This window comes from Neomonachus schauinslandi, chromosome 5, assembly GCF_002201575.2.
Source record: "Neomonachus schauinslandi chromosome 5, ASM220157v2, whole genome shotgun sequence".
In the NCBI taxonomy this organism is placed as follows: Eukaryota; Metazoa; Chordata; class Mammalia; order Carnivora; family Phocidae; genus Neomonachus; species Neomonachus schauinslandi.
In genome coordinates this window covers 8,130,564-8,146,848 of record NC_058407.1, presented here as the reverse complement: position 1 = coordinate 8,146,848, position 16,285 = coordinate 8,130,564, and the positions used below count along the sequence as shown (strand labels likewise).

At 42.6% G+C, this 16,285-nt stretch overlaps 1 protein-coding gene and 1 non-coding gene across 2 annotated transcripts in view; one reads left to right on the top strand and one right to left on the bottom strand.

Moving 5' to 3' along the window:
- XPNPEP3 (X-prolyl aminopeptidase 3) overlaps positions 1–7,822 on the top strand; it is a 71,581-nt gene extending 63,759 nt beyond the window's left edge. The window contains exons 8-10 of the mRNA XM_021687723.2: positions 4,787–4,967; positions 6,030–6,150; positions 7,592–7,822. Of these exons, the coding sequence (XP_021543398.2) occupies positions 4,787–4,967; positions 6,030–6,150; positions 7,592–7,758 (469 nt within the window). The 3' untranslated portion in view covers positions 7,759–7,822. The remainder of the gene's footprint in view (positions 1–4,786; positions 4,968–6,029; positions 6,151–7,591) is intronic.
- A 6,710-nt stretch (positions 7,823–14,532) lies between these two features.
- Positions 14,533–14,639, bottom strand: LOC123324944. Its single transcript, XR_006540121.1, has one exon. It is a non-coding gene; the product is annotated as a U6 spliceosomal RNA (small nuclear RNA).
- Between the last annotated feature and the right edge of the window lie 1,646 nt (positions 14,640–16,285).

The following is a 16,285-nucleotide window of genomic DNA, read 5'->3' as shown; positions in this document are numbered from 1 at the left end:
TAAAATAAGCAGGAAGAAAATTGTCCTGGGATGCATATTTGGGTTATAAAGCATTTTTTTATACAAGAAATGGGGAGTGACTGCTAATGGATATGGGGGTGAGGAGGGTTGCATGAAAATATTCTGGAATTAGATAGTGATGATGGTTGCATAAGCATATTTGTGAAAATATAAAACCATTGAACTGTACACTTTTTAAAATGGGTGAATTTTATGATATACAAATTATATCAATAAAAATGAGAAACAAGTACATAGAAATAAAAAATCACAAGGTGGGGGCACCTGGTTGGCTCAGTCAGAAGAGCATCCAATTCTTATCTCGGGGTCATGAGTTCAAGCCCCACATTGGTTGTAGAGATTACTTAAAAATAAGATCTTTTAAAAATAAATAAATATAAAAAACCACAAGGAAATGATAGCTGTGAAAGTTAGGATAATGGTACATACTGAGAGAATTGTAATAGTTATGAAGCACATAGAAGGGACTTCTGTGATAATTGGCCAAGTTCCATCTTTTATCTGACTAGTCAACCTTACACTAATTTCTTAAGGTATATATTTGTGTGGCTTTCTGTATCTGTAAAGCTGAAAAGTATAATAACTGAAATGGAAAATTCACTAGATGGACCTTACAGCAGATTGGAGGCAGAAGGCAAGTGAACTAGAAGAGAAATAGAAATTATCTAGTCTGGGGGCACCTGGGTGGCTCGGTTGTTGAGTGTCTGCCTTCAGCTCCGGTCATGATCCCAGGGTCCTGGGATCGAGCCCCGCATCGGGCTCCCGCTCCGTGGGAAGCCTGCTTCTCTCTCTCCCACTCCCCCTGCTTGTGTTCCCTCTCTCGCTGTGTCTCTCTCTGTCAAATAAATAAATAAAATCTTAAAAAAAAAAAAGAAATTATGTCTGAAGAACAGAAATATATTGTAGAAGAATGAAGAAAACCTCAGAGACTTCTGAGACATTTTCAAGCAAATTAACATACATCTAATTGGAGACTCAGAAATTGAACAGAGAACAGAGCAGAAAAAACCTTTGAAGAATAATGGCCAAAAACTTCCCAAGTGTGGTGAAAGACATCAACTTATAGATGTGAATGACATTGTTTTGTTTTTTGTTAAAGATTTTATTTATTTGACAGAGAGAGACACAGCGAGAGAGGGAACACAAGCAGGGGGAGTGGGAGAGGGAGAAGCAGGCTTCCCGCTGAGCAGGGAGCCCGATGCGGGGCTCGATCCCAGGATCCTGGGATCATGACCTGAGCCGAAGGCAGACGCTTAACGACTGAGCCACCCAGGCGCCCCTGTGAATGACATTATTAACCACCTTAATTACATTGACATTTGTAGAACACTATTCCCAACAACTGCAGAATACACACTCTTTTCAAATACTTACAGAACATCACCAAAACCATTTGCTGGACCATAAAATGAGTCTTAATGAGTTTCAGAAGACTGAAGTCTTATAAAATGTGTTCTCTGACTACAATGGAATTAAATTAGAATGTCATAATAATACGATATTTTTAAATCTCCAAATATTTGGAAATTAGTGAATATATTTTAAATAACCAGTGGGTCAAAGAAGAAACCACAAGGGAAAGGGAAGAAACCACAAAGTACTTCAAATCAGTGATAATAAAAATACTATGTATCAAAATGTGTCACATAGAGCTACAGCAGAAATTTATATGTAGCTTTAAATGCTTACATTAAAAGAAAGGTTTGAAATCAATAATGTAAACTTCCACCTTAGAAAGCTATTAAAAAGATGAGCAAATTAAAACCAGAGTAAGCAGGAGGAAGGAAACAAGATAAGACCAAAATATCAATGAAATAGGAAAAAGATAATGAGTAGAGAAAATTAACAAAGCCAAATGGTTGTTCCCTAAATAGATTAATAAAATTGATAAACTCCCTTGCAAGATAAAAAAAAGAGAAGACAAATTACCATAATCAGGAATGAAAGAGGGTATATCACTATAAGTCTTACAGAGATCAAAAGGATAATAAGGTAGGGGTGCCTGGGTGGCTCAGTTGGTTAAGCATCCAACTCTTGATCTCAGCTCAGGTCTTGATCTCAGGGTTGTGAGTTCAAGCCCCATCTTGGGCTCCACGCTGGGCTTGGAACCTACTTAAAAAATAAATAAAGGATAATAAGGTAATGTGAACAACTATGGGTAGTCCTTATTGTTAGTCACAGAGCAAATGCAAATTAAGCCTCTGCATATGCACTAGAATGGCTAAACTTAGAAAGACCAAGCATATCAAGTGTTGGCAATGATGCAGTGCAACTGGAACTCTCAGACATTGCTCGTGGTGACATAAAATGCTACAGTTACTTTGGGAAAAAATTTGCTAGTTTCTTATTAGAAACAAACACTGATTCCTTGGCCGAACAAACCCACTTCTGGGTATTGATCAAAGAGAAATGAAAATGTGTCCACAAAAACACTTGTACAAGAATACTCAGAACAGCTTTATTCATAGTAGCCCAAAACTGGAAACAACCTAAGTGTCCATCAACAGGAGACTGAATACACAAGTTGTGGTTTATTCATACAGTAGAATATCACTGAACAATAAAGAGCAACAAACTACTGATTGAACCAACACCATGATGGATCATACAGACATCGTACTCAGTGAAGAAAGCTTAACACAAAAGAGTATATATTGTATGATTCCATTTATACATATGATTCCATTTATATGATAGAAAACTAAGGTGAAAATAATCAGAACTCCTCTCATGCTGTCTCTCAAATAAATCTTTTTTTTTTTAAAGATTTTATTTATTTGATAGAGAGAGACACAGCGAGAGAGGGAACACAAGCAGGGGGAGTGGGAGAGGGAGAAGCAGGCTTCCCGCCGAGCAGGGAGCCCAATGTGGGACTCGATCCCAGGACTCTGGGATCATGACCCGAGCCGAAGGCAGACGCTTAACGACTGAGCCACCCAGGTGCCCCTCAAATAAATCTTTTAAAAAAATAAAAATATAAAATAGTCAGAACAGCCTTTGCCTCTGGGTGTGGGAATACTGATTAGAATAACAGTGAGGAAACTTTCTGTGTCATGATGGGAATATGGATCTGGATCAGTCTGAGTTCTCCAGAGAAACAGAACCACTAGGATATATTATGTATGTGGGTATATGTGTAGGTAGGTTGGTTGATTGCTTTTTAAGGAATTGGCTCATGCAGTTGGGGCTGGCATGTCTGCATTTTGTGAGGTAGGCCAGCAGGCTAGAAACTCAAGCAAAAAATAGATGTTGCAGATGTGGGAATTCCTTCTCTAGTATAGCAAGACAGTTCTGGCATTTGAATTCATTTAGTGTAGGCTACCTTTTAGTGTGTGTTTCAGCCAACCAACCAAATAGACTGTTAGAGCCTTATTTGACCCTGGAGCTGCAACACTGAATCCAGAATCTCTGCTTAATGGACTTATATCAATACATTCAGCCTCATCCAACTTTATGTTCCTTCCATCATTATCCTGCAGTGTTCATACACATTCCCACACATATTCCTAGATTTTTGTCTGTGTAAATAGGAAAAATCACATCGGTTTTGTTTTGCTTTGTTTTGTTTGTTTGGATTATAGTGCACCTCCTGGTGGGTCACACTTTATACCTAACCTTTTAGGGCCTGCTGAGAGTAGAATCTGATCATAGGTCTAGAACCATCTGCTAAGGCAACTACCTCATGGGAGGTTCCTGTAGGTTCTCAGTCAAAATAGAGTGAATCTCCTTAGCTGGGGGGGGTAGAAGGGCTGCTTCTACTGGCAAAGACTCAACCAAATTTAGGGCTCAATATTCCCAGCTTTATTGGGATCAGTACATCCATTTGTCAAAATTGTACAGCTCAGATTTCTGTACTTCAGTATATATAAAATTTACATGAAAAAAAACCTTAACTTTTTAGTAATACTGTGGTGGGTTGGAATATAGGTACATTTATAGATGACACAAATATAACAGTGTTGCTAATGGCTGAACCTGGAGATGGATATGAAGGTGTTCATTATTCAATTATATTGTTATTTTAACCATTCTTATTAGGGGACATTTAGAGTGTGTCATAATTATAAAAAAACACTGAATGTTTTTATATATTCAGCTTTTTTTTATTTCAAGTATTTTCTTAGGATGGAATCTTAGAGCAGAATTATAAGCTCAAATTTTATGAGTATCATTATTAAGGCCCTTCATTTAATTGGCTATACTAATTTGCACGGCCATCAACAGTGTAGAAAATCCATATCATATACTATGCCAGCTTAATATTTTCTCATTTTTCCCCATGACTGCTAAAGAAATTATTATTCTAAGGACACCTAGAAACTACATGTTACTAGTAGCCAAAGTATCTACTAGTTTATCTCATGACATCTGCTTTACCTACAGGAAGTGGATCCCTTTGTTCTGGTTTGTTGTTTGTTTGTTTATGGTAAAAAAAAAAATGGAATGGACCAAGGGTGAGCTTGATCTGGCCCTCCCATTGCACTCATGGCTGGGATGAGTGTATCTGCTAGCCTCACCTTATGTATAGCTGCTGATCATTTGAGAGATAGACTATTGCTGCCCCAGTTTGAAGAGTTATTGCTCTTCTTGTTGAGTGTTGAGGGCACAGTTAAGGTCCTGTCAGTACTGATATACTGGTACTGATGTAGTAATCAACAATGCCCCATCATCAGCACCTTGGAGTTTTCCTAATCAAATTTAGAAGCAAACTTCCTGCAATATCAAATTATTCCAAATGTGAGTTATTTGGTTTTCCTGTCCCCAGGTTCACAGCACCTCAGGCAGAACTCTATGAAGCTGTTCTAGAGATACAGAGAGACTGTCTGACCCTCTGCTCCCCTGGGACAAGCTTGGAGAACATCTACAGCTTGATGCTCACACTGATCGCACAGAAGCTAAAGGAGTTGGGGATCGTGAAGAACATTAAGGGAAATAATGCCTTCAAGGTACTGCCCCTCTTTTGACCCCGGCTCTCAAAAACACCTGATGTGCTGCTGGGTTTTTATCCTATGGAAAACTAATTAGATTTAGAAATGGTCTTTGTGATCTTCATCTATAAGAGGGATATAGAGTGAACATGGATTAAAACAAAAGGAGTCAGTACTTACTTCTCCCAGAAGATGGCAGCACATTCTAGTTCGTTGCATCCTGTATGCGTAGCTCAATCTGCAGAAAATGAAGTCGTGCCGACAGGGTGGAAATGGACACAAAAAAAGGAGAAGAGGTTAACTCTCAATCCCTTTGTGGCGATTTTGAAAAAATAGAAGTCGTGGGGGAGGGTGTTTGTTGCTTCAGTGACATTGGTGAGATGAACAGTATCCCTAAGGGCCATGTCTTTAGTGAATTTCATCTGCATCCAAAATGTAATGATGTTCAGTAAGAATGTAAAACCTTACCTTTAAATTAAGATGCCAGGTGGCCTCGCCAAACAGACCATTAAGGCATCTCATCTCCAAGTTTAGGCTGCCAGGTTTTCTTTTATCATTAGGAAAGACATTATAAATTCCTCCTGCTGAAGCCAACAAATCTAATTAACGGATAGGAATATCCAACCCGGTAAGTGCCTAATAATTACTGTGTTAATTTGATGTTCTGTGCCTACTCCACAAGTTGCCATGAGTTCCTCAGGGTCTCCAGAGCTGGCTTTCTGACAAGGACTTATGAACACTGAAAAGAGAACTGTTCTAACATAATCATCCTCCCTCCCCCAAGAAAAGAGGTTTTCATTTGCCGTAGACATTACTGGGGTTACCCAAGTCAGCATGTGTGTAGTATATTAAGTAATGGGAAGGGAAATGTGGATTAGTTCAAAGGCCATCAGTAGAATTGCATTCAAGAGGTAGCAGTTTATCAAGTCTCTTGAGCATTAGCCCGAGGGTAGGTTAAACCGCAAAATGGCAGAAACGTGCGGGAAGTATTAACACATATCTCACTGACTTACGCATGTTTAGCTTTCCCCTTAAGGCGTCATTGCGCTAATAACACTGTGGTGTGATTACCTTTTCCAGGCTGCTCGAAAATACTGCCCTCATCATGTTGGCCATTACCTCGGGATGGATGTCCATGATACTCCAGACATGCCCCGTTCCCTCCCTCTACAGCCTGGTATGGTAATCACGGTGGAGCCAGGTAAGGGCAGGTGCTAGCAGCCTCTGATCCCTTGGGACACATAATAGTAGCAGATAGAAAGGTAAATGTTTATTTTTACCTGAACCAACATAGTTAAATTAGGAGAGACAGGAAAATGGATTTCTTCAGTGTAGATGGGAACTTTATTTTATATTTTTTTCTTGAGCTTTCTTATCTAACATCACACAATTTGTTTAATTTGACTTCTCCAATAAAAAACAGATGGGGAATACTTTTTATAAGTAGATATTAAGAAATAAATCTTTTTTTATACGCTGCCTTTGCCAGGGCCAATTTATACTAGTGTCCTGTGCAGTGGTGGGCTGCTCACACCTCTGAGGCCCAGGTGCTTCCCTGCAGAAAGCTACTCAAACTCACCATGTTTCACTCTGCAAACTGCACTGAACTGTCCACGTTATTCTCCTTCGGGTCTAAGTCCTTTTTCCTGAGCTTCAGAGAAAGGTGGTGATCTAATGGCTGCCCAGCTTGATGATGCTGGGCAGTGGGCAGAATTCAGCAGAGAAGTGGTGGTCACAGTGGAGTGTAAGGATTGATGTTAAAAGAATAATTTTTAAATACTCTGTTTTGTTACGAAAATGGATTTCAGCTGTAGATTTCAAGTGTTTTCCTCTCTAAATTATAGAAATTATAGCTGGGACCTGACTTTGTTATACTACCCAGTCCTACATTGCTATCTGTGGCCTTATGTACTATTCATTCCAATCTGGTTGGTGCATGGGTGCTTCCTTAGGCTTTGGCTACATATTCCTTCGCTGATCTTTTTCTTTTTATCACAGGGCAGCATCTGTGAGTATAATGGAGGACGTTTCCAGTTTCTTAAATATGAAAAGACATGTTCTTGTCTGACTTTGTGATTAGAAAGGGTACCTTGGGCTCTTAGAATTTTCCAAATGTTCCTTAAAGTCTTCCTATTTCTTATTCTGCATCGTATGCATCAGTTATATTTATGGCTTCTTTGAGTATCTCTGCAGCTTGTTGTTCAGGCTAAGTGGGTTTTTTTCAATATATTTTAAAATACTTTATATCCCTATTTTAGCAGTTCCCTTTTCCCAAGGGATGATTAGGCAGAGAAAGAATGCATTTATATAATCTACTGGTTCCCAGCATATGTTGACGTACTCATAAGTAACTTTAGTGGCCTGCTTAAACCACCAGAATATGACAGAATCATGATAGAGCCTGTAGTCTGGTATACAGAACAACTACAGCAATAGTTCTAGCAGCCAACATTTATTGACCATTATGTGCCACACACTTTTACGTATATGTACTATCCCATTTAATATCCACAGTTCTAGGTAGATACTCTTAGGATCACAGTTTTACAGATCATTTGTAGCACAGAGAGGTTAGCTTGCTTGTCCCAAATCATCCAGTTACTGCCACTTAGGAACAGCACATTCTTTTTTCTACTTTTCAGGCATTTATATTCCAGAGGATGACAGAGATGCCCCAGAGAAGTTTCGTGGTCTTGGTGTACGAATTGAAGATGATGTAGTGGTGACTCAGGATTTACCTCTCATCCTTTCTGCAGATTGCCCCAAAGAGATGAATGACATCGAACAGATATGCAACAGGGCCTCTTGACCCTCTTTGTAGCCCACGTGCCTCTCAGGTTTAGAGGCGGTATACGTCTGCATCTGTGCATGTTTGCCGACTGAGCGTCTCTGCGTGTATGTTTCTACACATGTTCCATTTGGGAGTGTGGCAACTGTATAGAATGTATGAAATTGCGTATGTGATATTTAAGTAGCTAAAAATCTGGAAAATTGAATTTTTGAACAGTATGTTACTACAACTTTAGTAACATTAACTCTGTACAATTAATGACCAAGGCAGGTTTAATTTTTAAATGTACAGAAAAATCTTGATTATATGTGTCCGTGCATTCCAGTTAACACAATGAAACATACAGAAAATTTTCTCCTTCTCTCCAACTTTTTCCCTTTCTACACTTTTGCTGAGATCTACCTATATCATAAGCTGTTCATGATGCTTATATTTTGAGCTAACCACCAATGTTTCTGCCTATACTAAAAGCCACCTGTCAGTGATTGTGGGTGGCCAATACATACCTTCCATAACTCCTATCCATCTCTTCCAGATCCTATATATCTACTGGAACCATATGAGCCCTTGTGGGCACTGGGGTCCTGCAATCCCACCATTCAGCTCCAATCCAGATTCTAGCAACACTAACTACTAAACAAAACAGTTTTTTTTTGTGTTTTTTTTTTTATTCTTACGTTAATCCCCGTACATTACATCATTAGTTTTAGATGAAGTGTTCCATGATTCATTGTTTGTGCATAACACCCAGTGCTCCACGCAGAACGTGCCCTCCTCAATACCCATCACCAGGCTAACCCATCCTCCCACCCCCCCTCCCCTCTAGAACCCTCAGTTTGTTTTTCAGAGTCCACAGTCTCTCATGGTTCATCTCCCCCTCCGATTTCCCCTGCTTCATTCTTCCCCTCCCGCCTAAACAAAACAGTTTTGAGTTTTTCTTGCTATTTGGTTGCTTGTGGCCTGCAAAGTGTTTAGCGCTTGATGAAGGAAGAAATGGAAGAGAAAGAAAAGCATATATGTATCTGCTACATATCTACACCTCTGTCCATCTGTTCTCAATCTGAAGAAGATTCCTTTTCCAGGTGTCCATGCTTTCTTTGTAGATTCTTAGTGCATTGACCCACAGAGCACACCCTTGAAGCTGCTGCCCTGGCCAAGGGTAGATCCTCTCCTTACCCTGCTGACGTCAGAGGGACGGCACCCAGGTTTCAGAGAGATGCTCCTGTTATCATTCTACAGTGTGTCTAGTGCAATATATGGAACTCACCCAGTACCTGTAAACATCCTATGATCCTTTTATTTCTCTGATATTAGCACTGGAAGGGCAGTAGTAAGGAGTCATATTTCCCCTCAACACAGCATTGGCTGCATTCATACAAGAACTCACTTTGCAGAGTGAACAGGGCTAGATTATTGCAGATGGTTTATTCAGGAGCTTCTGTCATAGAACTACTGTGCTCGCCTCCTGTAAACCTGGATATGGGCCCAAGATGTACAAAACATGCTGCTTGTTAGAGCATAAATCCGAGGGATTTTAAGAAAGAAACGAGCTAGGGGATTAACACTCCCTGCAGTGCTAGAGGTTTGCCCATCTTATCAGGAAAACCCAAGGTATAGAGCCAAAAGCAGACAAGCAGCAACTTCTCAGGAGACAAAGATAATGGTATAAAGCAGAGTGATACACACGCTGTCCTGCCAGTACTCGCCCTTGAGTGCTCTGGCTTTGCTCAGCAGCTGTGGGAATGGGTGGCCACACAGCTGGAGTCTTGTCCCTGGGCCTGTCCTCCCCACCTCCCTCCAACTTCTCAGTCCCATGCTACTTTCTAAAAGAAGGGGACTGAAAATAAATCCATAACTCTAGCTTCTCACCCTCTGGGCTCCTGTGGTCCCAACAACCCTTTCCTTGGATTGAGTGTCCTTAGTTCATCTACAATCCTGGAAAAGGATTTCCTTTTCTTCCTATAAATCATTTTCTGTGGTCTTCAACTTTCTAGCTAAAAGTCTAGGTGGCTTTTATGTATAGCAGCACACCTGGACACAAAACAGACTTCTGCTTAGATTCTAGTCAAGTTCTGCAGATAAGAGTCCTGCTTAGAATGGCTGTGGCAGAATTCTTCTGGTGACTTTTAATCCCCGAGCCAAGTACATTGTCCTTTGAGTCCCGGATTAACCTCAGTAGCTAAGCGTTGCCTCAGACTATCAGAACCATCAAGAGATGGATGGCATAGTGTTTCAGGGCTGTCTGACATATTCAGGATTTGTTGAGCAGATAGCGGTGCACAGGGCAGAAATCTCATTCGTTCTTAGCCATCCCACAGACAAGCCCCGCATTTCCTCCATGTCTAAGTATAATACTTTATATATGCACCAGGCTCTCCTAATGGAAACCTTAATCTTCAGAAGTCCTTCAAATGTTACACTGGGATTTTTCTCCCTCAGGTGGAGAGAGATGGTTAGGTCATTAATGATGCCATGTAAATGAAGGAAGCATAGCTCGATAGCCTCTGCTGCTTACTTTTGTGTGTTTATCTCAGAAATTTGTGTTTTTCCTCATAATCAGGAAACAGACTGTTGTGTTTTTTATTTGAAATGCAGTAGTAGCAATTGCTGGAGTAGAAACCCCTCTCTTCCCACAGCCATAATATCCAAGCCAGGAAGGTACTTCTCATGGTGAATGAAAGTTCTCTCTGGGTCTTCTTTCAAAACACCCTTATTTTTTCACTATCTTTGTAAGGTCAGAAAGGGAAAACTCCTACCATAGACATTATATCTTAATTTGAGAATAAGATCCATAAAATAAGAAAATCCCATGAAGTTTAATCCCATGAAGTTTAAGAAAATCCCATGAAGACATTGTAACTCATTAAAATAGAAAAATTGGACTGTGTTATATTTTTCAAAGCTGACATAACCAACATCCTCTTTAGCTTTCTTAATAATAGAAGGATTACAGATCTGATGCAGGAGTGCAGCCTCCTCCTGTGTCTGTGTCAGAGATCACAAGGACAGCACAGGGACTGCCCTGCCAGGCCAGCTGTGACCTCAGAGTCCTTTGTAACACTGTGTTTCCATTAACTGCTACCAATAAGACAAAATCGGGATTTGAGTTAGACCCTGTCCGCCATCCCTCAGCTGGCACATGAGCAATAATAGAGCTCATTTGTGTGTGAATGTGTGTTAGAAACCACGTGAGGGCCCAGGATGGGGGCAGCATAAAGGACCCTGCTTGCAAGAGATTTTTATGGTGTGGTTAATTTTTTTAAATTTTAGTTTCCCGAGGTGGGATCTGTAACCTAAAACTTAACCTGATAGTATTAAGTTTTAATCCTGGGAAAATATAATTTAAGCCAAAGTGTTTAATGTTCCTAATATAATGAGAAGGTGATACATCATTAAATGGTAACATTTAATTAGAGCAGAAGCCCATTGTCACAAAGTACATGGGTCTTCCTGGCTGCTCTTCTTACTTCTGCCTGTGTGTCACTGAGGAACTTGGGGCTCAGATCCCCACTGAAATCAAGGCCTCCTGGGGTATGCTTCATGAGGATCTGAGAGAACTTCAATCTTTGTTAGCATTTATTAATGCTTTGTATGACTTTTGTGCAATTATATAAGTTCAGTTTGGACAAAATGCTGTTACTTTTTAAGGCTCTAGCCACTGAAAATAGGTATGTCATTCCCCCAAAAGGGAAAAGCATTTATTACTATCATTTTAAAAATAAACTATAAAACAATAGAAAAGTATGTGGTGTGTGTGTGTGTTATTTTCAAATCTAGACTTTATAGCTTTAAATGTGAGAACATTTTGTTCTACAAAATATTTTTTATAGAGGGGCGCCTGCCATGTGACCCTTGGTCTCGGGGTTGTGAATTTGAGCCCCATAGGGGTAGAGATTACTTCAATAAATAAATATTTAAAAATATGTATTTTTTTTTTAAAGATTTATTTATTTATTTATTTATTTATTTATTTGAGAGAGAGAGAATGAGAGACAGAGAGCACGAGAGGGAAGAGGGTCAGAGGGAGAAGCAGACTCCCCGCCGAGCAGGGAGCCCGATGTGGGACTCGATCCTGGGACTCCAGGATCACGACCTGAGCCGAAGGCAGTCGCTTAACCAACTGAGCCACCCAGGCGCCCCAACATAGATGAATCTTAAAAAGTGTGCTAAGTGAAAGCAGCCAGACTCAAAGACACATAATACAGGACTCCGTTTATATAAAACGTCCAGAACAGGCAAATCCATGGAGAGAGAAAGTAGATAGTAGTTGCCAGGGCTTGAGGGTAGGAAGGAAGTGGAGAGTGACTGCTAACGGAGTATCGTTTTTAGGCGATGAAAATATTCCGGATAGAAGGTGGTGGCGGCTGCACAACTGTGAACCTACTAAAAAACCCTGAGCTGTATACTCCTAAAGGGAATCTATGGTCTTTGGATTAAATCTCAACAATTTACGACTGAAATTAAATTTAAAGAATCTAACTCCTCTCACTGACAAATGTGAAATTTCTTATGATGTGGATTTTTAATCAAACTAAAATCACATCAAATATTTCAAAATGATGAAGCTATAATTCACAGAATGTGAACATGCATTTTTAGAACAGTCACCCTGCCCCTAGCTTTGACCAGAAAGGTCAGAAGTATTCCTCATACGTGAAGCAGAAAGCCAGGCTGTCTGGAGCTACACCTGCCAGGAGCCCTGGACCACTCTTCAGGCCCCATGACACACATGGCTAGCAGCACCTCAGGTCCCTGAAACACCAGATGCTCCAGCAACGCCATGGCTCCTTGTCTTTGATGAGCAACAGACACTCAGCAGCTGCTGCCAGAGTGGGTGACCAGGTGGTAGTGCCCTTCCTTGGCCATATTTCACGGAGCCCAGGACTCCTGGTGGTAAGTGACAGATAAGGGAGCTCTGGCTGCTCCAAGTTCCATCCACCTGGCCAGCCCGAAGACAGTGGGGATCAGTATCTCCCCACACACTGATTTCAAGGCACATCACTCAGGGTATTTAATTGTAAAATCTAGAATTATACTGACCCGGAGCTTACCTTGGACATAAGAATTTGTGGCACTATGTAAATATTGATCCAGATTTCCACCAGTTTGTAAAGCCTAGTTGTTCTGGATACTTGTCAATAAATGCTGTCTTTCTTTTCCTAGGAAAGTTGAGACTGGGAAGCCTGCAGTGATACATCAAAAATGTTTTTAAAATAATCATCTTGAGGGGTGCCTGGGTGGCTCAGTCGTTAAGCATCTGCCTTCAGCTCAGGTCATGATCCCAGGGTCCTGGGATCGAGCCCCACATCGGGCTCCCTGATCGACAGGAAGCCTGCTTCTCCCTCTCCCACTCCCCCTGCTAGTGTTCCCTCTTTCGCTGTGTCTCTCTCTGTCAAATAAATAAAATCTTTAATTAATAAATAAAGAAATAAAATAATCACCTTGAAAATGTAATTCAGTATTTCGCTGCTTAGTATTTGGCTATGCCATCTACATGTACACAGATTAAAGTCTCTAAAAGGGGCACCTGACTGGCTCAGTCAGTAGAGCTTGTGACTCTTGATCTCAGAATGGTGAGTTTGAGCCCCACATTGGATATACAGTTTACTTAATAAATAAATAAAAATAAAAAATAAATCTCTAATAAACTATAGCCAACCCCTGCACTAATTATACTCTGGGCAGTGGACTTTACATTATGTGTGAATGATTCTACTTTACAATAGGGATCACTATGCAGAGTAAATTGTACTTGACGTTGCATAAAACACAACAGGCATAGAGTCCACCTGCAGAAGCCTGAAAGAGTATGCTCTTGACAAAAATGTAAGAATATGGTGGATCCTCAAAAAATTAAACAGAGTTACTATTTGTTCCAGCAATTCCACTTCTGAGTATGTACTCAAAAGAATTGAAAGCAGGGGCGCCTGGGTGGCTCAGTCGTTAAGCGTCTGCCTTCGGCTCAGGTCATGATCCCAGGGTCCTGGGATCGAGCCCCGCATCGAGCCCCGCATCGAGCCCCGCATCGAGCCCCGCATCGAGCCTCGCATCGGGCTCCCTGCTCCGCGGGAAGCCTGCTTCTCCCTCTCCCACTCCCCCTCCCTCTGTTCCCTGTCTCTGTCTGTGGAAGGGGTAAGGGAGGAAGGAAGGAAGGAAGAAAGAAAGAATTGAAAGCAGGAACTCAAACAATATTTATCACGTTCGTAGCATTATTCACAATAGCCAAATGATGGAAACAACCCAAATGTCCGTCAGTAGATGAATGAATAAACAAAATGTGATATATACATACAATGGAATGCTATTCAACTTTAAAAAATGTAACTGATACATGCTACAATATGGGTGAACCTGTAAAACATTGTGCTAAGTGAAATAAGCCAGATTTTAAAAGGACCAATATTGTGGCGCCTGGCTGGCTCAGTCCGTGGAACACACTGGGTGTAAGATTACTTTAAAAAAATAAAATCTTTAAAAAAAAAAAGGACCTATATTAATTCCACTTATATGCAGTACCCTAAAGTAGTCAAATTCATAGAGACAGAATGATGGTTGCCAGGGTCTTGGGGGAAGGAGAAATGGGAAGTTATTGTCTAATGGGGACAGAATCTGGTAAGGGAAGATGACAAAGTTCTGGAGATAGAATACACTTAAAGTCATTGAACTGTATACACTTTAAAGATGTTTAAAATGGTAAACTGTACATTTAGCACAATGAAATTTTAACGAGAAAAAGAACTACATTAGCATGTGGGCAAGGGGAAGACGAGCACTAAAGGCAGACTGAGTATTTAAGTAATGAAATGCTCCACGAACTTGTGTGTCATCCTTGCGCAGGGGCCATGCCAATCTTCTCTGTATCGTTCCAATTTTAGTATATGTGCTGCTGAAACGAGCAGCAGTATCTAAGTAATTAAAATAAGAATTAATAAAATGCTAAATCAGTATCACCCAATAACAGGAGTTTGTAATCTCTTGGTCTGTGCCATAATCAGACTAGTGTGAGGTGTCATGTGTATTTTGAGGTACCTATTTTTAAAAACATACACCCAGGTGACAGTTACCAGGAAAGCGTGTCATAAATAGTGGTTGAAAGAGCAGGGCTATTCCGTGGAGAAGAGGAAGGTAAGGGGGACAGGCTGGCTAGCTCCTCATATTTAAAAGCCGTCCTGTAGAACATATTTTATGCTGCTCCATTACTCGGAACCAGAACTGGTGGCTGGAAGCGGGATTTTAGAGGTGAAAAGGCCGTCAGTGACTTTGTCCAAGCCCCTTACAGATGGGGCCACCTGCCTTGGACCACACAGCCCGTGAGGGCGGCCAGGTCTCCAAAGAGGGGGGATCCCAGCGCCAGGGGCCGGTGCTTTTCGGGGCGGCGAGCTGATTCCCCCAGCGCATCCCAAACCGTGTCAGCACCTTCACCTCCTCAGAATTAGCTCACTGTGCTCCCCTCCCTTCTCCGGGGAAGCATCACCGCGTGGCGCGCTCCCTCCTTCACCCCCTCCCGACGCCCCCCGCCCTCCGCCGCCTCCGTGACCCCGGGCCGCAACCGGGCTCCCGCCCCCTCCGCACAGACGGAGGCATCCCCCCCGTCTCCCTCGACCTCTGCAGACTGCGCTCGCCCGTCACCCTCCTGTCGCCGCACGTCGGGAGTCAGTCGGAGCATTCGCGCGACGGGGCTAGTGACTGCCGCCCCGCGAGCGTCCGGGGGGGGCGGAAGACGTGATCCTACGGAGCCTCGGAAGCCCGAGGGGCGTGTTTGTCCGTCAGAAGCCCGGCAGGAAAACAGAAGTCACTCCAAACACTCGAAACAGAACGTGCAGGATCAGGAACTGGTCTCACCGGAGCTGAAAGAGCAGGAGCGGGGGCTCTGAGGCGTCCCAAACACCCGCAACGGCGGCGAAGCCTCGGGCAGCCCCTCTCACCTCCCCGGGCTCCGGCCAGCTCACACGCTGCGCCACCCACGGCCTGCCTGCCGGCGGGAGGCGACAGCACAGCCCGCTCTGGGCGCCAAAGGAAGAGGAAGGAGATGCCCGGACGCCCCTCCCCTGCCCCTCTGCCCTCCTCCGCACCTCCCCGCAACTTTCTCCCCTCCCCCTCCTCCCTTCACCCTCCTCCACTCTCCTTCCCCTCCTCTCCCTTCCCCTTCCCTTCCTCCTCCCCATCTCTTCTCTCCCTCCTCCTCCCTTCCTCCTCCCCAACCTTCTCCCCATCCCTTACCCCTCCACCCTTTCTCTCCCTTCCCTCCTCCCCTCTCCTCCCTCTCTCCTCCTCCCCACCCCTCCTCTCCCTTCTGCTTCCTTCCCCTCGCCTCCCTCTCTCCCCCCTCCTCACCCCTCCTCTCCCTTCCGCTTCCTTCCCCTCCCCTCCCTTCTACTCCTTCCTTCTACCCCTCTCCTTCCCCCTTCTTCCCCTCACCTCCCACCACTGCCTCCCACTGGCTGAACCACAATCCAGCTGACAGTGACTTCCAGGTGAGCCTTGCCCCCAACCCAAGACATGAGACAGAGCAGGGAAAAGGCGAGGAACATATCTGAAGGCCAAC